Consider the following 15,980-nt stretch of genomic DNA (forward strand, 5'->3'; position numbering starts at 1 on the left):
GGGGGGGGGGGAGTGTTGATTTGTCGTGCCCGTTTGGCGATGAAAATTCGCATCACTTTAACGATGTAGGGCAAGGGACGACGGCGTTCGGGTAATATTTTCGGATCTGTCTGCCGAGCCGCCGAGGTAACGCCTATAACGCGAAAACTCGGCCGACCAATAGCTGTGAACGGTTACGCGACCACCGACGACCGCAGCCGAGCCCGGTTAAACCGACGGAATTTTACGCGTGATGCCGGCCACCGCCGCTGCCGCCGCCGTAGCCGCCGTAACAGTCGCCGCCGCCGACGCCGTCGCCGGCCAGTGACTCTTACCGGTTTAGTAGCTACACACAGCTGTTCGGTGCGTGTGTGGTCGACGACCGCGGAGCTTGAAAATCTTCTGCCCGTGTTTGTAGTCGTCCGTTTGTTCAACACCATCGCCACAATATTTATTTTGTTTATTGCTACGTGCATATGTATATTTTAATTTCGTTTTATCAGTTTACTGTAAAGTGAATAAATTTGGAATTCAGCACGACGCGTGTTTATGCTGTTTAATGTGCGGTTGATTGCCGGATGATGCGTAGTATGTCTGGAAAATTATCACACGTTTATATTGATATGGTGGAACAGATGACTGGAAAATAATGAAAGCCTTACCGGACAAAACGGAAAGCAGTGATGACGTGGACAACAGTACTGTGGACGCGAACGTGATCGACGAACGCGGCACTGCGGTCCTGGAATACGAGAATGTAATTGAAATACTATCTTCAGACTCTGAGACCGAAGAGAAGGCACAGGTCTGTGGCGAGGAGGAGGAAGAGGAGGAGGAGGTGGAAGAGGAGGAGGAGGAAGGGAAGCAGGGGGAACAGGAGAAAGAGGAACAGGAGCTGGAGGAGGGAGAGAAGGAGGAGGCGGTTTCCAGCAAACCGCGTAAGTCTAAAAAAAAACATAAGAAACACCACCACCATCACCACCACCATCATCATCATGAGAACGATGACACTCGTACCCGGAAAAAACACAAGAAACGATCGAAACAGGAGAGTGGTCCAATATTTCTGTGGGCTAAAAAAGAAGAGTCGCAAATATTGAAAGTATATTGTGAAGATTACGATGCGGGTATCAAACTGGTCAAAACCAATGGCGTATGGACTTCTAGTCCCAGGTCTAGGGTTTTGGCAGCCGTTCAAGCGCGTTCGTCTAACGGCGGACATATAAACGTTAGCGAGACACCGATAGATTCCAACGAGTCGATCATGCAGATACCACAACCGGACGATCGAATCAAAGAAAGTTCAAAGAACTGCGAGCCAATACTTGTCGACCTGAACGACAATTCTATTGACTTTGTAGATACTATAAGTAGTGAAGAGGAGGACGATGAAGAGCAGACTAGAGCTAGGATTGACCGAGCACTGGAAATGATTGACCAGGACCCTGCGTTGATGAGTGATGTGAAAATTCCGTTACCTACTGTTGAGACAACTTCGGCCATCAAGTTACCCGAAGGCACGACAATCCACCAGATCAAAGCTGAAAACGTCGCGGCATGCGAAACCGTCTCCGTAGCGACGCCATCACCACCGCCGCTATTATTGTCCGAGACGCCAATGATGCAGTGCAAGCTGGGTGAGTTAACTATAACAACACAGCAGCAACAGCAAAACGAACCGTTAAACCTGGAAACCGTGAGTAAGCGATCTGCCTTAGAAATTCGATTACAGGAACCGCCACTTAAAAAAAAACGCGTAGATAAATCCCCCCCTGCACAACCGCCATTAGCTGTTGGACAGGTAAAACGCGAGTGGGATCCTTTGTCAGAACTGAAGGAAGTGCTTTCGGACCCCGGTCTGTCCGTACCCGACCCGTTGCTCGTACCCAGGGCCAGGCTAGCCGCGCTAGTGTCCAGCCCAGCCACAGAAATACCAAAACTCTTGCGAGAGCCATTGGTATTGCCGCCACCGCCCCCCGACCCTGACTTGTTGGCCGTCTCGTTATCACATCTCCGGTCCATGTTGCAACAGCATCCGGGCTATGCAGACGACCGCAAGTCGGATAGTAACCAATCATCGAACATCGACCAAATACTATGGTTGTCATACTTGTCAAAAGACATGACCGGCGTCGACGCCGACCTCATATCTACAATGTTGAGCATCCTCCTGCCCAACTCGACAACTGCTCAACAATCATTCAGCTACCCTCAAGATAAGAACCAATGGAACAACCTGTATTACGACGGCAATATCGAAACGCCGTACGGTTCCACGCCCGGTTTTAGTAAATCGGACGATTGTTGTGCGCCGGTGTCACCACTTCCGCCGCCGCTGCCATTGCCACAAATATTACCAGCACCACAGCAGCCACATCCACTTTTATTACCACCACCACCACTACCACCGTCACAAATAATACCAGCAACAGCTGCACAGCCACCAATATTACCACTGCAACAGTCACTAAAACACCAACAATCACAATTGTTGCCGCCGCCGCAACCTCGTGTGCAGCAACAGCAAATACCACGACTTTTGCCTAAGCGTTCACAGCAGCACAACATGACATCACAACTGCAGCGGTTGCCATCACATCCACAGCAAATGCCGCCACCACAAATGTTGCCATCACGTTCACAGCAACTAATGCCACCACTAATACAACCTCCAGTCCTACACCGTCAGCCAAAACGACGGGTTTGTCAAGAGCTGTGTTGCAACGGATCGCCATCATCGTGTTATGGAGGCAGCTATTGCCCAAAACCGAGTGGTTACAATCCGTTTACCACGGTGTCTCCTAACGGCTGCAACCCATTCGCTATATCTACGAGTGACTGCAATCCGTTCACTGCAACTCCTACTGCTAGTTGTGGTGGCGGCAATCCAAAGACTTGTGCCACATACGCGGCGCCGGGAGCGATGTCGACTTGTTGCTTCTCATCGGAAATCAGTTGCGGGTATAACGGTAGAACTTCGTCACCAATGCCGCCGCGAAATCCGTCCGTATCACCTCGCAACCGCGCTCAATACAACTACCATAACGGTCCGGGGCAACAGCAACAAATGCCTATGCCAGAAGTTCGTAGCGTTGTCAACGGCTGTTGCATTAGCGTCACCGGCTGCAGCAGTGGCGTCACTGGCTATAGTAATGATGTTAGCGGTTGTAACAGTAGCGTTACTGGCATTAACAGTAGCAGTGGCGTCAACGAAAATAGCAATGGCGTCAACGGCAATAGTAGTACCGTCGTTGGCTGTAACAGTGGTGTCAACGATAATAACAGTGGTGTTGACGGTAGTAGCAGTGGCGTCAATGGCAATAGCGTTAGTGATATTGGCGCAGATGCTCATAGTTCGGTTGCGAATAGTAAACCGAAAACGCCACTGCCCGTGAAGCCTGCCAATGGTGACGCCGGTCAGCCGGCGTACAGACCTAAAATCAAAGTCAAAGAACATTTGATCGACCCGAACGCAAAACCAAGACTTTTGAACATTGAGGGTGCCCTTCATCTTGCTGCAGGTGGTCATGACCTGTTCAGTTCGTCTCTTTGGCATCCATTGTTCGGCAGGTAACTATCACGATATTCTATTAAAATAATAAAAGTAATATTTATTTTGGTAAAGCATTTCTCATAATACTATAGTATTAGAATAAACGTGTAGGTCGTAACAAACCGTAATCCCATGAACAGTCCCGTTAGCCCAATTTTAACAATAAAAACGGTATTTTATAGTACGACTGTAACGTTTATGAAAACAATTTTGTCAACAAACATTTTTCAGGAATAATAGAATACTTGTTCCTTTATTCATTCTTATTTAAACTATTTTGTCATTCTTTAATAGAATATAGATGTATTCCAGCGAAAAAATATATATTTAAGGTCGCTGAAATCTTGTGTTTAAAACTGAAAGTTGGTATTTTAGTATCATATAATGCATTTTAATGTATTATCACACCGAACTTACCAATTTAATTTTAGAAAAATATATGGTATAAATATACTTACTACAATGTTTTAATTTTAATTTTATTTAATTTTTCAATTTTTTTAGAGACTATTACTTGTTAAATATATTATATGATTGTGCACTTGTTACTATTTAAATAAAAACAATAGGTAACCAACAATATACCTATTTTATATAATTTGATATATATATATATATAGTTTAAATATTATTTATCGTAGAAATAAATGATACTGTAATCAATTAGAAAATAATTGAATAAATAAACATAATAGTTACAAAAATAAATATTATTTTAAACATTATTATTAATATTATTAGATATTCATTGTTCAAATATATAACGGTAGATATCTATAATTAAACATTTTTAAAAACATAAAAAAATCAAGAATTAAATAAATATATTAAATATATTTTACAACTGATATATGTACTTATTTCAACTGAAAAATAAACACCCTACAAATTTAAATGATTTACGAACAAATACAATTGGTGTTAAAGCCAAGTTATTAGTTTTGGTGATGTATAGGTGATGTATGAAATTCGTCAAGATTTAATTTTGTTAACTTCATAGATTTATATGGTAAAAACGATTTTTGTTTAAATTTTAATATACCTATTTCATGTATTACACACTATATTAAGCAACTTAATGCTAGATTCGTTTTTTATTTTAAATTTTCATTTACACAAAATTATCAGTGTTCGAAAGCGTAAAAATTTTTAATTTAAATAAATTACTCGTATTTATATATTAAAATACATTTTCATAATTTATAACATTATAAAATTTGTATCAATAATATGTTAAAATGTAATATATGTAATTTATATATTTTTTAGTTTATTAAATATTATAATATTATTACCAGGATATACAACAAAATGAAAATTTGAAATTTAAAATATCTCATATTTATTTACATATTTTACGCATATTTTGTTGGTTTTTTTTTAATAAGATGAATATTACTAACAAATTTCAGTTTCAAATTTTAAATGTCGTATTTTTTAATCAAATTATAATCGTTGATATAGTTTTGTTTAATTTATTTAGTTTTAAAATATTTATGTACATTAAATTGTAGATAATTAAATAACCCTCAATAATTGTTTAATATTAATAATAGAATGTTTAATCCTCTATTTAATAATATTACTTGCTTTCATATAAATTAAATTTTATTAATTCTTTTAATTCTAATGGATTAACATACTATTTTACATTAAAATAATTTTTTATATTAATACGTTGTAGAATATGAAAATTCTGATACATTTTTTACTTTATTTTTATCAAAGGATAATTTTGTATTTACTTTTAAATTATTATTCAAAAATAAATGAATTAATATTGAATTAATATATATGAATATGTTTAGGATTAAATTCCTTAACAAAAATATAAGTTTATATATTATGTGTTTAATTGTGTTTACTTCACGAAATTTTATGAAAATTATGATTTATAAAGCTCTTTAATAACAAAAAAAAAAAATAAAAAAAAAATAAAATTCTAATAAATACAACAGATATAATACGTAATGTTTAGTTGTTATCTAATGAAATTATTCTTAAGCTCTCGAACCACATTTGACAGTTCTATACATTTGATTCGACAATAATAGGACAAATTTCTTTAGACATTATATTTTTAGTCGCTAAGATAAAAAAAAATATTAAAATATGAATGATATTATACTCGGAATGTATTTTATTATTTATATATATCGCATTTAATGATCTGAAACTATACGTTGTAATACGTAATTTATGAAACATTATATTAGGTATTATTTTCAGTTTTTCAAACTTAATTTATGTATTTTAAAATTATTTAGTTATATTACAAATATTAGTAAATATAATTTTATTTAATATGTAATATTATTCAAAATTGAATCATTATTTAGATTTATGTTAGATTCTTACCAGGTATTAATAGTATGTATACTATATGATTGAATATGTGTACCTTTAATAAAGTATTATTAAATGATTATACATAATATTATCTTTTTGAAAAAAAAACTGAAATCGTTTTTGTTATTTTTAAATTGAATATTGCTTACAATATTTTACGAAATAAAGCTGCTATGAAGAGTCTTTTAATTAATGAATTGGCTGCCATAATAACAAGTATTAGCTTAAACTTAATTTTATAGAATTCTTATTTCCGAATAATTCTCACTTTAAAAAATGAATATTTTAAACGTTTTGAGTAAAAAAATGAATTTACTAAAAACTAATTGCTAATCAAAAATACCTCTGCATAAATAAAAGTAATACATAAAAAAAGGTATCAAAGATACCTAATGTAAATAATCAATAGAATATGTGTGTTAAGTTCACAAAAATGGAGAAAGGGGATATCTATGATATTGAATATTAATAAAAACTTAATATAAAATTAGAAATTTTATGAAATTTTATTTTTTTTTACTATTTTAGGCCTTACTTTAAATTTTTTTTTAAAACGATTAAACATATAAAATATAACTTTTTATTTATACTTATTAACGTCTATACACTTAACAAAATAAGAACCGATTTCTTCTATATTATCTATACAATAAATATATTTTATCGTATAATAATTATTCTACCTTGTTATTTGTACAACATATAATTATTATAATTATATGTTATAATTATAATTATAATATTTACATTACATTCCTACATTTTTTTTTTCAAGTAAAATTGTACTAATAAAATTTCATTTATTTTAAATAATTTATGTTGTTAATTTCATGTGGCATTTAATTATTTTTACTCTTCAAGTTTATTTAATACGAAACACTTCATCTCAGATTTACCGCAAGTGTAAACACGTAAATAAAAAGGTAATCAATTTAAATTGAATGCATGTTTTAAATTTTTACTAGATCGTATTTTATTAGTTTATGATTTATGGAAAAAAAAAAAATAAAATTTTAAAGTTAATATTATTAAATAATTTTATACTTATGCTTATTCAATAAGCTTAGCATGTGTTGAAGAAAGTTTGAGCACGTTGCTTAAAATTTTCAAAATTTAACAGTACAAATGTATTATATTATTGTATTTTTATTTTATTTGTGAATACGGGACTAGTACAAAAAGTAATAAGGTTATAAAGATAACATATTTATTGATAAAATATATGATGATTAATGTACGTATAATTTATATATTGAAGTTGTCGTGTAAACATTAAATGTTATCAAATTTTGACAATATTTTATTTTATATATATATATTTTTTTTTTTTAAAAGAACTTTTTATTTTTAACATGTATATTAAAAATAAAAGTATAAGAGTATATATATATATTATATTCAACTATTAGTATTTGATAGTTTTGAAAAATAATATTATTAGTTCATAGGTGCGAGTTATAATATTTTGCATTTTTCTCAGAATTTTAAATTTACAATAAGGTATATTATTTTAATAAGTCTTTTTTAGATAAAATTTAATAAATTATTCTTGTTTTTAAGTTATTGTATGATCATATACAGAAAATGTTGAACTCTCAGTAAATTTTATTTTCCCAAAAAGACATATTATTCATCCACACGTCTTAATGTATCGTTTTCGCTATCATCAATTAAATTGTATTCCTCTGTAAGGTGCTTTCTAAGACTCAAATACTTTAATTTTCTCATCACGAAAATTTTTTTTTTGATTTTTTAAAATAAACATACTTTTTTATCTTATTTTACACGTATGTACCTGTAATGCTGGATGTCACCAACCGTATCAACTCTGGCTAACGGTTAATAATATTGGTTTGTTTGATTATCCCTCTAAAGTAAATATAAATGTATATATTATGTAATACAAACATAAAAAAAATATATTTTTACTTTGTCTCTTATAATTTTGTATACTTGTAGAGTGTATCATGAAGATAAGAGATTTTTATTATATGCAAAAATCATATTTAAATATGTCAACATTTTGAGATAGATATAATATTATGTATTGTTTGCTAAATATTTTTATTATATACCTATCTATTTTGGCGATAGTTTCTATTCTTTAATAAGTTAATATAAATATTATTATAGAGATTATATTGGATTAGATATACATAGTATTTTTTTGTTTTTTAGAAAATACGTATAGGATAAAAATCCCATTTTGAGTTGTAATTTTGTAAAAGTAAAATAAAATAAAATTACGATTTAAATTAAATACAATATGCCATGCAGATTATGATGTTGTAATATCCTAAATACATACTTTTTTTAAATTTAACTTATTAGCTTTCACATCAGTTGCTATTTAAGCTGTTATAACTTCTGAATAATAACGAGTACGCTATTAATTGAAAACTATTGCCATAAACCTATAAATTACATTATTTATAAAATTTTCTTCTTTTTATTATTTACTGAGAAAAAATATTTAATATTATTATTATTACATATTTTTAGAAAATATATAAATCTTAATATTTTTATTTTATTATTAATATTAAATATTATACACTTCTAAAATAAAATAAAATTAAATGTTGACATTATAAGAACTTGAATAGGCAGGTAATACATTTTAATTTTATCAATTTACTTTATATTGAAAAAATGTGTATGATGTATTCATCAAATAACATGTTTTTCCCGATAATTATGTATTTAGGTAGACAATTAATGACATTAATTAGGAAAACATAAATATAAAAAAAATCATAAACTAATGCCTGTATTATTAAAGTATAAAATAAAGGGAAATAATGATTTGTTGTTTTGAAGATAAAATATTTAATATTAAAAGCGGTGTAGAAGAATTATATAGGAACAAAGAGTGGGTGCGTTCTATAACAATTTAAGGTAGTTGAAGATAAGATTGGTGTTTATCATAATTCATTGAAATGCTGTGGAAAGTTCAAATGGAAGAATTAATTAAGTAAAAGTTTAAAGTAATGAAAGTGAAGTAAAGTGTGGACGATCGGAAATGAAAGAAAGAGGTTCTTACACATGAGGTACCTATGTGTTAAACCAATATTTTTTACTAAAATGTTTTAATAAATTAAGTAGTGAATGACAAATGAAAAAAAAAGTATTATTCATATTTAACCTTGAATAACTAATAACCAATACTTAATACTTAATATTATTAAAAAAACTAACAATATAATGTATAATATTATCATCTTTACTACTACCTTTTTATTGCACACAATTACAAAAATAAATCTATTTATATCGTCATGTCGAGTTTATAGCAATGTATATTTAATTGAAATTGTAATTTAATATTTAAAAGTTAGTAGGTGGATGGTTAATTGTATAAATTCAAATCAAAATTACATTTGAATTGTAACTCGCATAAAATTATAGGATGATGTGTTATTATTATGATAAAAAACAAAACAAAAAAAAAAAAAAAAAACCGTGAAATGTAATCGAACTAACGTACTGCAGTTATAGGTATCCTTGTAGGAAGTACACTGCAACAGTATCCTCTTTCAAAGATCTGTCAAGAGCATTCTCCTCTAGATTTATAATTATAATTAATGAAACAAATATCTTTTGAAATATTAACTTTGTTACTAATATAGTGCAATATAACCATATAATCTGCTATTGCCATATACATTACTATTTATCAGAGATGTACAACTTGTTTTTTTCATCATAGTATATTTCTATAATTGATTGACAAGTGGTAGATTGATTAAATTTAATTAATCAATTCTTATACGCCGTGGACTTTGTTAATCTGTAGGATGCTTAATATTATACTAATATTAACCACGCATATATATATATATATATACCTAGTTATTCACGAAACATTTAGGAATTACATTATTTTTTTAATATCTTTATATTTTTTATTACCAGAGGTGCATTAAGTTGCCTCTCATTTACTATTATTTTCCATATCGTGTAAATTTAGTAAACCTACAGGTTAAATATTTTACTTATAATGTTAAATATTCTTAAGCATTGTATATTACACGATATCATTATTGTAATATCACTAAGTCTGAAATGTTCGTAAAGTCAATACAGTGAAACCTCGGTATCTTGAAGTCGTAAGGGACCAAAGAAAAAATTCAACATAATATCGAAACTTCGAGTTAGCGAAGGAGTTTAAAACATAAATAAAATTTGAAATAAAAATGTTTAATTTTTGAGAAAAATGTGTATTAATAATATAAAATGTGTTTATACATTGCATAAATATTATGTATTAATATTCGATATATGGAAATTCGATATACCGAAATAACTTAATACATAAGTCCAATACTGAATGATCGGGACTAAAAAAAAAATTCGACTTACAGAAACTTCGAGATATCAGAGTTCGAGATACCGAGGTTTCACTGTATAATTTATTAATGTATACATTACACATGACGTACTGTACTTATATTACAAATATAAAAATAATCATGAACCTTAAAACTCTACAATACATAATTTGTTTTGTTGTTTTGAAATGATAGTGTACATACTATAGTTTATAGACAAGGGCTAGTATCTTTTGTTTTTTCGGTTCCGGCTCTGGTTCCGCTACTCAATTATTTCATTAAAGGGTCCTAGTTCCGGTTCCTGTTTAAAAAAATTAAAATTAATAGTTAAAGTTAGGGTTCCGGTCAAAACCGATATTATATGATTCTAACATTTAAATATATTATATTAGAGTCGGTTCAATTTTTTACGTAAATAAAATAATATTATTTACTATACATATATCTAAAAATAAAATGTAAATATTGAAAAAAAATCATTAAATATTCATTTAGATTTTAATATATCCTGAGAAAAAAATGACTAAATAAATATAATATCTATTAGTTGAACAAAGCACTAAAGAATTTAATACATGCGTATATCCAAAAAAATTATCACGAAGGTAAAATAAAATTTATAATGATAGCCAATATTATTTTCATCTAAAAATATAGGTCCCAGTTTCGGTTCCAAATATTTTAAGGTTTTTAGGTTTTTAGAACTAGTTTTATTCGATTCGGATCTAATCTCTCGTTGTGAGTGCGATAAAAATTGTGTAGTGTGAAATATATAAACTTATTTTGGTTTAAACTGGATAGCAATTAGTTTATTTTTATTACCATAATATGCAAGGTTAATATAATATATGATTAATTAGTTAATCAGAGTGAAAAAAAGAAACTTTTCGACTTTAAATTTTTATCGTTTGATTGGTAAAAAATAATTATTAAATACAATTTTATTACAATTATCTTTGAATATATTTTATGTATGTGTTAAAGATAAAAGATGGATATAATATTTGCGATAATTTTTTGATGCATTTATGCATTTAATTTGTCTGTTCGTTGTTATTATAGTAATTAAATAATTATTGATGTGAGTATTTTATTTTGAATAATTTAAATTATATTGTTGCTTATAATTTTTAATTTAAATTTCACTTTTTATTACATGCTTCATTAACTATATTATGAACTATTTATATCATTATATTTTAAATTCGTCAAACGCATGTAATGTATAGTGTATATATTGTATTAAATTAATAAAATTTAAAATGTCATTAACTTAATTTTTAGAAAATCCTGAGTGTATAAAAATGAATTATTATTACAATTTTCATATATTATATTTTAAAAATAATAACTAATATGGAAAATAAATATTATCTTTACATAAATTAATATTTTTGTAGATGATAATTTAATAATAACAAATTATATTATAGAACTTTCATGGATTCTTAAAAATAAAAATTAATAAAAAAAAAAATTGTACCCGTATTTTTTATACATAGGTATAGTATATTTGGCATTTGCGTTCATTTAAATAATATTAAAACCAAATTTAAGCACAATGAAAACGTAAATGTCCTTTTTTATAACATTATAGTTATATTTATTATTTACTTTTATGCGCAAACAAGGGAAATATGATTACAGTAATTTGTATACTATAGCATGGGGTAAATAGTATTATAGAACAGTTTAGTATATTGACAATATTGAGTGTTTGCCATTTCGTTTAATTTATTTACTATGTTTGATCCTTTTTTTTAAATAATAGCATGACGTTTCCTTAAATAAAACTACTGTTCTTGTCTTGTCAAATGAATTCGTCATTTTATTATAGTTAAAAAATTATAAAAATATTCAAAATATTATAATTTTATTCAAACATTAAAATCTTGATAAAATACATAACTAATATGTCATACAATTTTTAATGCACTTAAAGATGATATTAAACAGTTTTAACGAATATTTGATGGTCTAAAAAATTGCATTTTGTATTGAAATTTTTAACTACAATCATAATACTTAATTAAGTTATTAAAATGATTATCGAGTAATAGTAACTTTATTTAAAAACTTGTTACAGTTTTTAAAATGTAATAACTTTATTCATATATATTATATTTTTTATGAAAATGTATGATAGATGTAGGCATGTAGTTTAAAAAATAATTAAATTCTAAATATTACCTTACAAAATTTGTACTATTAAATATATTAGGTAAAGATATTTTACCGTTTAAATTCACGAGAAATTATGATACATTCAAATGAATTATTCTGTATAAATGTAATTCTGAATAAACTTTTAATGTTTCAATATTATTTTAAATGTTTTAAAAATTAAGGTAATATCTTTTATTACTAGATTCAACTATTAATATTTTATTTTCATTTAGATTTTCATTAAATAATTTAAATTTATTTTCTTATAAATTTAATTAAATGTTGTCGGTGTTAAATTCTGTAAAATGTTGCAAAATTGCATGACCTATTCTATTTTATTGCAATAAAGGTACATAAAAGTATGTTATACAATTATAGTAAATTATTATTCTATTTCGATGTTCTTACATATGTTTAATAAATTCTCGTTAAAAATATTGAAAATTTTAATCGTTTTCTAATTAATTATCATTTGACAAAGTCACCACTGCTTAAATATGTTAAATAAAAGATCACTGCCATCGATTTTATTTTCATTAAGAATAAAAAGTTTAATATAACCATTTTTGTATCGCAGACAATGGCTTTCATTTACGAGTTAATGCGCAACACCTAATCTATACAGGATATAATAATAAAGGTAAAATTGTCTTATGTACCGTTTACTGCAGTGAACCGTTATTAGCACCTACATATCTTAGTATTGTTGTTTAATAGTTAATAATTTCGTAATTACAGATTGTGATTATTTATTAATTTAAAATTACGATACACCCTTTAATGATGAGCTTATTGAAGAATATTGTCAACATAACATTATAGTAATTTATACACATTTCAGTTTATATTATATGTCTTTATACTACAACTGTATGAACAATTTATAATAATATCAATATTTTGTCAATTTTATATATACAGATGTTTTTATATTAATTTAAAAACGTAAGAAATTTGTTGAAAGGATTTAATCTTATTCTTAAAAACATCCCTTATTTTGATTCATATTTTCTAGAGACTAATAGTTATTTGAAAATTAGGAAAATGTATAAAAATTATTAAAATGTTGGTTCCATTATGCACTTGTTCAAATGGTTGATTATTATTATTATTTTATTGGAAAATTATTCAAAAAATGTAGAACAACAGTTTTAAATATATTCATATGCTACCTTTTTTTTAAAAGTAAGGAAAAATAATGTAAAAATCATATTTTTTTTTCGAAAATAAATTTTGGTTGAACAAGCTGAGTCGAGTAAAAACTGATAATTAACATTTTTACTCAAACGAAAAAAATATAAGAAAAAACTTACGACGAAGATAGCACATTATAGTAAAGAAAATTAAGAAATACTGTCTAATGTTCTTAGTATAAGTACCTAGGTTCCTATCATTGTGACCTCCTTCCTACCTAAACCTATTATATCGCTCACAAAGTGCATAAACATTATGTAATTACTGCCGATATCCTTCATCGTATGATCTTTCATTTGGATTTTTGTTTTTATTTTAATTCTGTTTCAAATTTTTACCTAGTTCCCCGTTTTTTGTTTCAGCCAAGCAAAGCCGTATGGTTGTAGGTGGCAATGGACAACGCCTGTCACCACGTCCGCGTCCACTTCTTCTGATAACACGTCCGCCGACACTAAACATTGAACCGGCTAGACCACTAACCGGCGTGACAGACACAAAATAATATATATAAAAGTAGCGTACCTACAGTATTTGTTTATTTATTTATTTTTATTTATTATTATTATAATAATAATTTTCGTTTTACGTGTTTTACGAACCTCCTCCAATACCCATTTAGAGGGCATATTTGATTATGTCAAATACAACTCTTGACACGCAATCCGATTGGTTTTAACATCGAATATTTTTTTGTAAAATATAATGCTAACAAGCATAGTATGCTTTAATATATACTGGGGACCACCGATTATTATTTTTGAAGGGTCATACTTAAGAAATGTGGGTCAGGTAAGTTTTTGGGAACTTATTTTCATTTGATAAAATATATGTGTTCCTACATTAAATTTTAACACATGTTTATCCAATGAAAATAAAGGCAAAATAAAAAAAATGAAATCGAAATTATTAAATCACTTTTTATTTACCATCACGAAAAAAAATTAATAGTTATAATAAATCTTTGTCTGCAGGCCAGATAAAGTTAGCTACCATTTGGTGACCCCTGGTATACACTATAGGATTGTATTATAATATATCTATATATATATAATTAACGTTTAAGTTAATGTTATGTATTATTTCTCTATATATAATGTACAATGTACCCATAGAGTATAGTATAATATCTATATTATGCATGTAAGTAGTCAAGTCGCGAGTTGAGTCGGCCTGCGGGAAATCGCCGCCGCCACCGCTGCCGTAGGAATCGATTGACCTCGACCTTTGCACTACTTTGCATCGGGGTATACGATCGCTATATTATCCTACGAGTCAGGGGACCGGCTTCATCCTATAGAGTATAGACTTTCTGTTGTCGGTCGTCGCAATTCCTATGACTAAAATGTCTGTTTAAATAAAATATGTACATAATATTATCATTGTAACGTCATATTTGTGGTGCTGAATGAAAATACGTTTTTGTTATAAAATGTACTGTTAGTTTCTGTTCTTTTATTGATTTATTATCGTTCTTTGTATTAATTTATTATTGTTTTATTGTTTATTTATTATTCGGAAATCCGTTTACCACATTTAAGCACGCGACCGAACACGCATGTGTGGCGTGTGTGTTAAATTTTTTTTGTAAATTTGTTATTTAAAAAACAAGAACCTACTTTATTTCTCGTTTATTTTTGTGTTACATATCAACTTTAGTTTGGTTGTTTTTCTGTGTACTTGGTATGTTTGAATTTATTACAATTTTATTGTTTTTCTTTTTTTACGTTTTACGTCAATTATTTTTAGCCATTGAATTTTTGGATATAAATATTTATATAATTTTAATGTTGAATATCCTGTCTGAAATATATTTTATTGTGCGTAAATTATTTTAAATCGATCCATATAAAACAGAATTTCATATTATTACTAATAAAATAACAAAATATTAAATATTATACTCGATATTGATTTTCAATACTAGTCTTTAAAATAAGAAGATAAATATACAAGAATAAAGAAAAAATGTATTATATACTAAAAAATGTGTACATTATACAATACCTATATAATGTGTGTATAATTAAGCATTTATATGTTATAATACTATGCTTATGATTATATTGGAATATTATTAAATGTCAGTGTAATAAATGTCGATATACGTGGTATTATAATAATATGGTTATAATAATTTAATATGATTTTTAAGCTGTAGTATAATGTAAACTATACGAGTAATATACCTAATATATATTATATAGTTTCATAAATAATAATGAAAACAAAAAATGTATCTAATGAAAAAAAATTGGTCATATTATTATTATTACTATTATTATTGTAACAGTAACCTAACCGATAACTGATAAGTAACTATATTATATGATATTATTAATGAGCTGTTCCTGCAGTACACGTGCAAAAAAAACTTTGATCACTAATTTTTGTATTAGTATTTTATTTAT

At 28.2% G+C, this 15,980-nt stretch overlaps 1 protein-coding gene across 1 annotated transcript; it reads left to right on the forward strand.

Moving 5' to 3' along the window:
* The first annotated feature begins 462 nt into the window (after nt 1–462).
* Nucleotides 463–15,279, forward strand: LOC112604146 (bromodomain-containing protein 4-like). Its single transcript, XM_025353042.1, has 2 exons — nt 463–3,549; nt 13,935–15,279. Exons 1-2 carry the CDS (start codon nt 629–631, stop codon nt 14,032–14,034), a joined length of 3,021 nt encoding a protein of 1,006 aa, XP_025208827.1. The 5' UTR covers nt 463–628; the 3' UTR covers nt 14,035–15,279.
* The last annotated feature ends 701 nt before the right edge of the window (nt 15,280–15,980 follow it).

The sequence above is a fragment of the Melanaphis sacchari genome, unplaced genomic scaffold, assembly GCF_002803265.2.
Source record: "Melanaphis sacchari strain LSU unplaced genomic scaffold, SCAv2.0 Contig11_pilon_pilon, whole genome shotgun sequence".
NCBI lineage: Eukaryota > Metazoa > Arthropoda > Insecta > Hemiptera > Aphididae > Melanaphis > Melanaphis sacchari.

Coding starts and splice junctions, on each gene's coding strand:
- LOC112604146 (XM_025353042.1), top strand. CDS start 629: ATGAAAGCCTTACCGGACAAAACGGAAAGCAGTGATGACGTGGACAAC. Junction 3,550..13,934: donor TGGCATCCATTGTTCGGCAG/GTAACTATCACG, acceptor TTTTTGTTTCAG/CCAAGCAAAGCCGTATGGTT.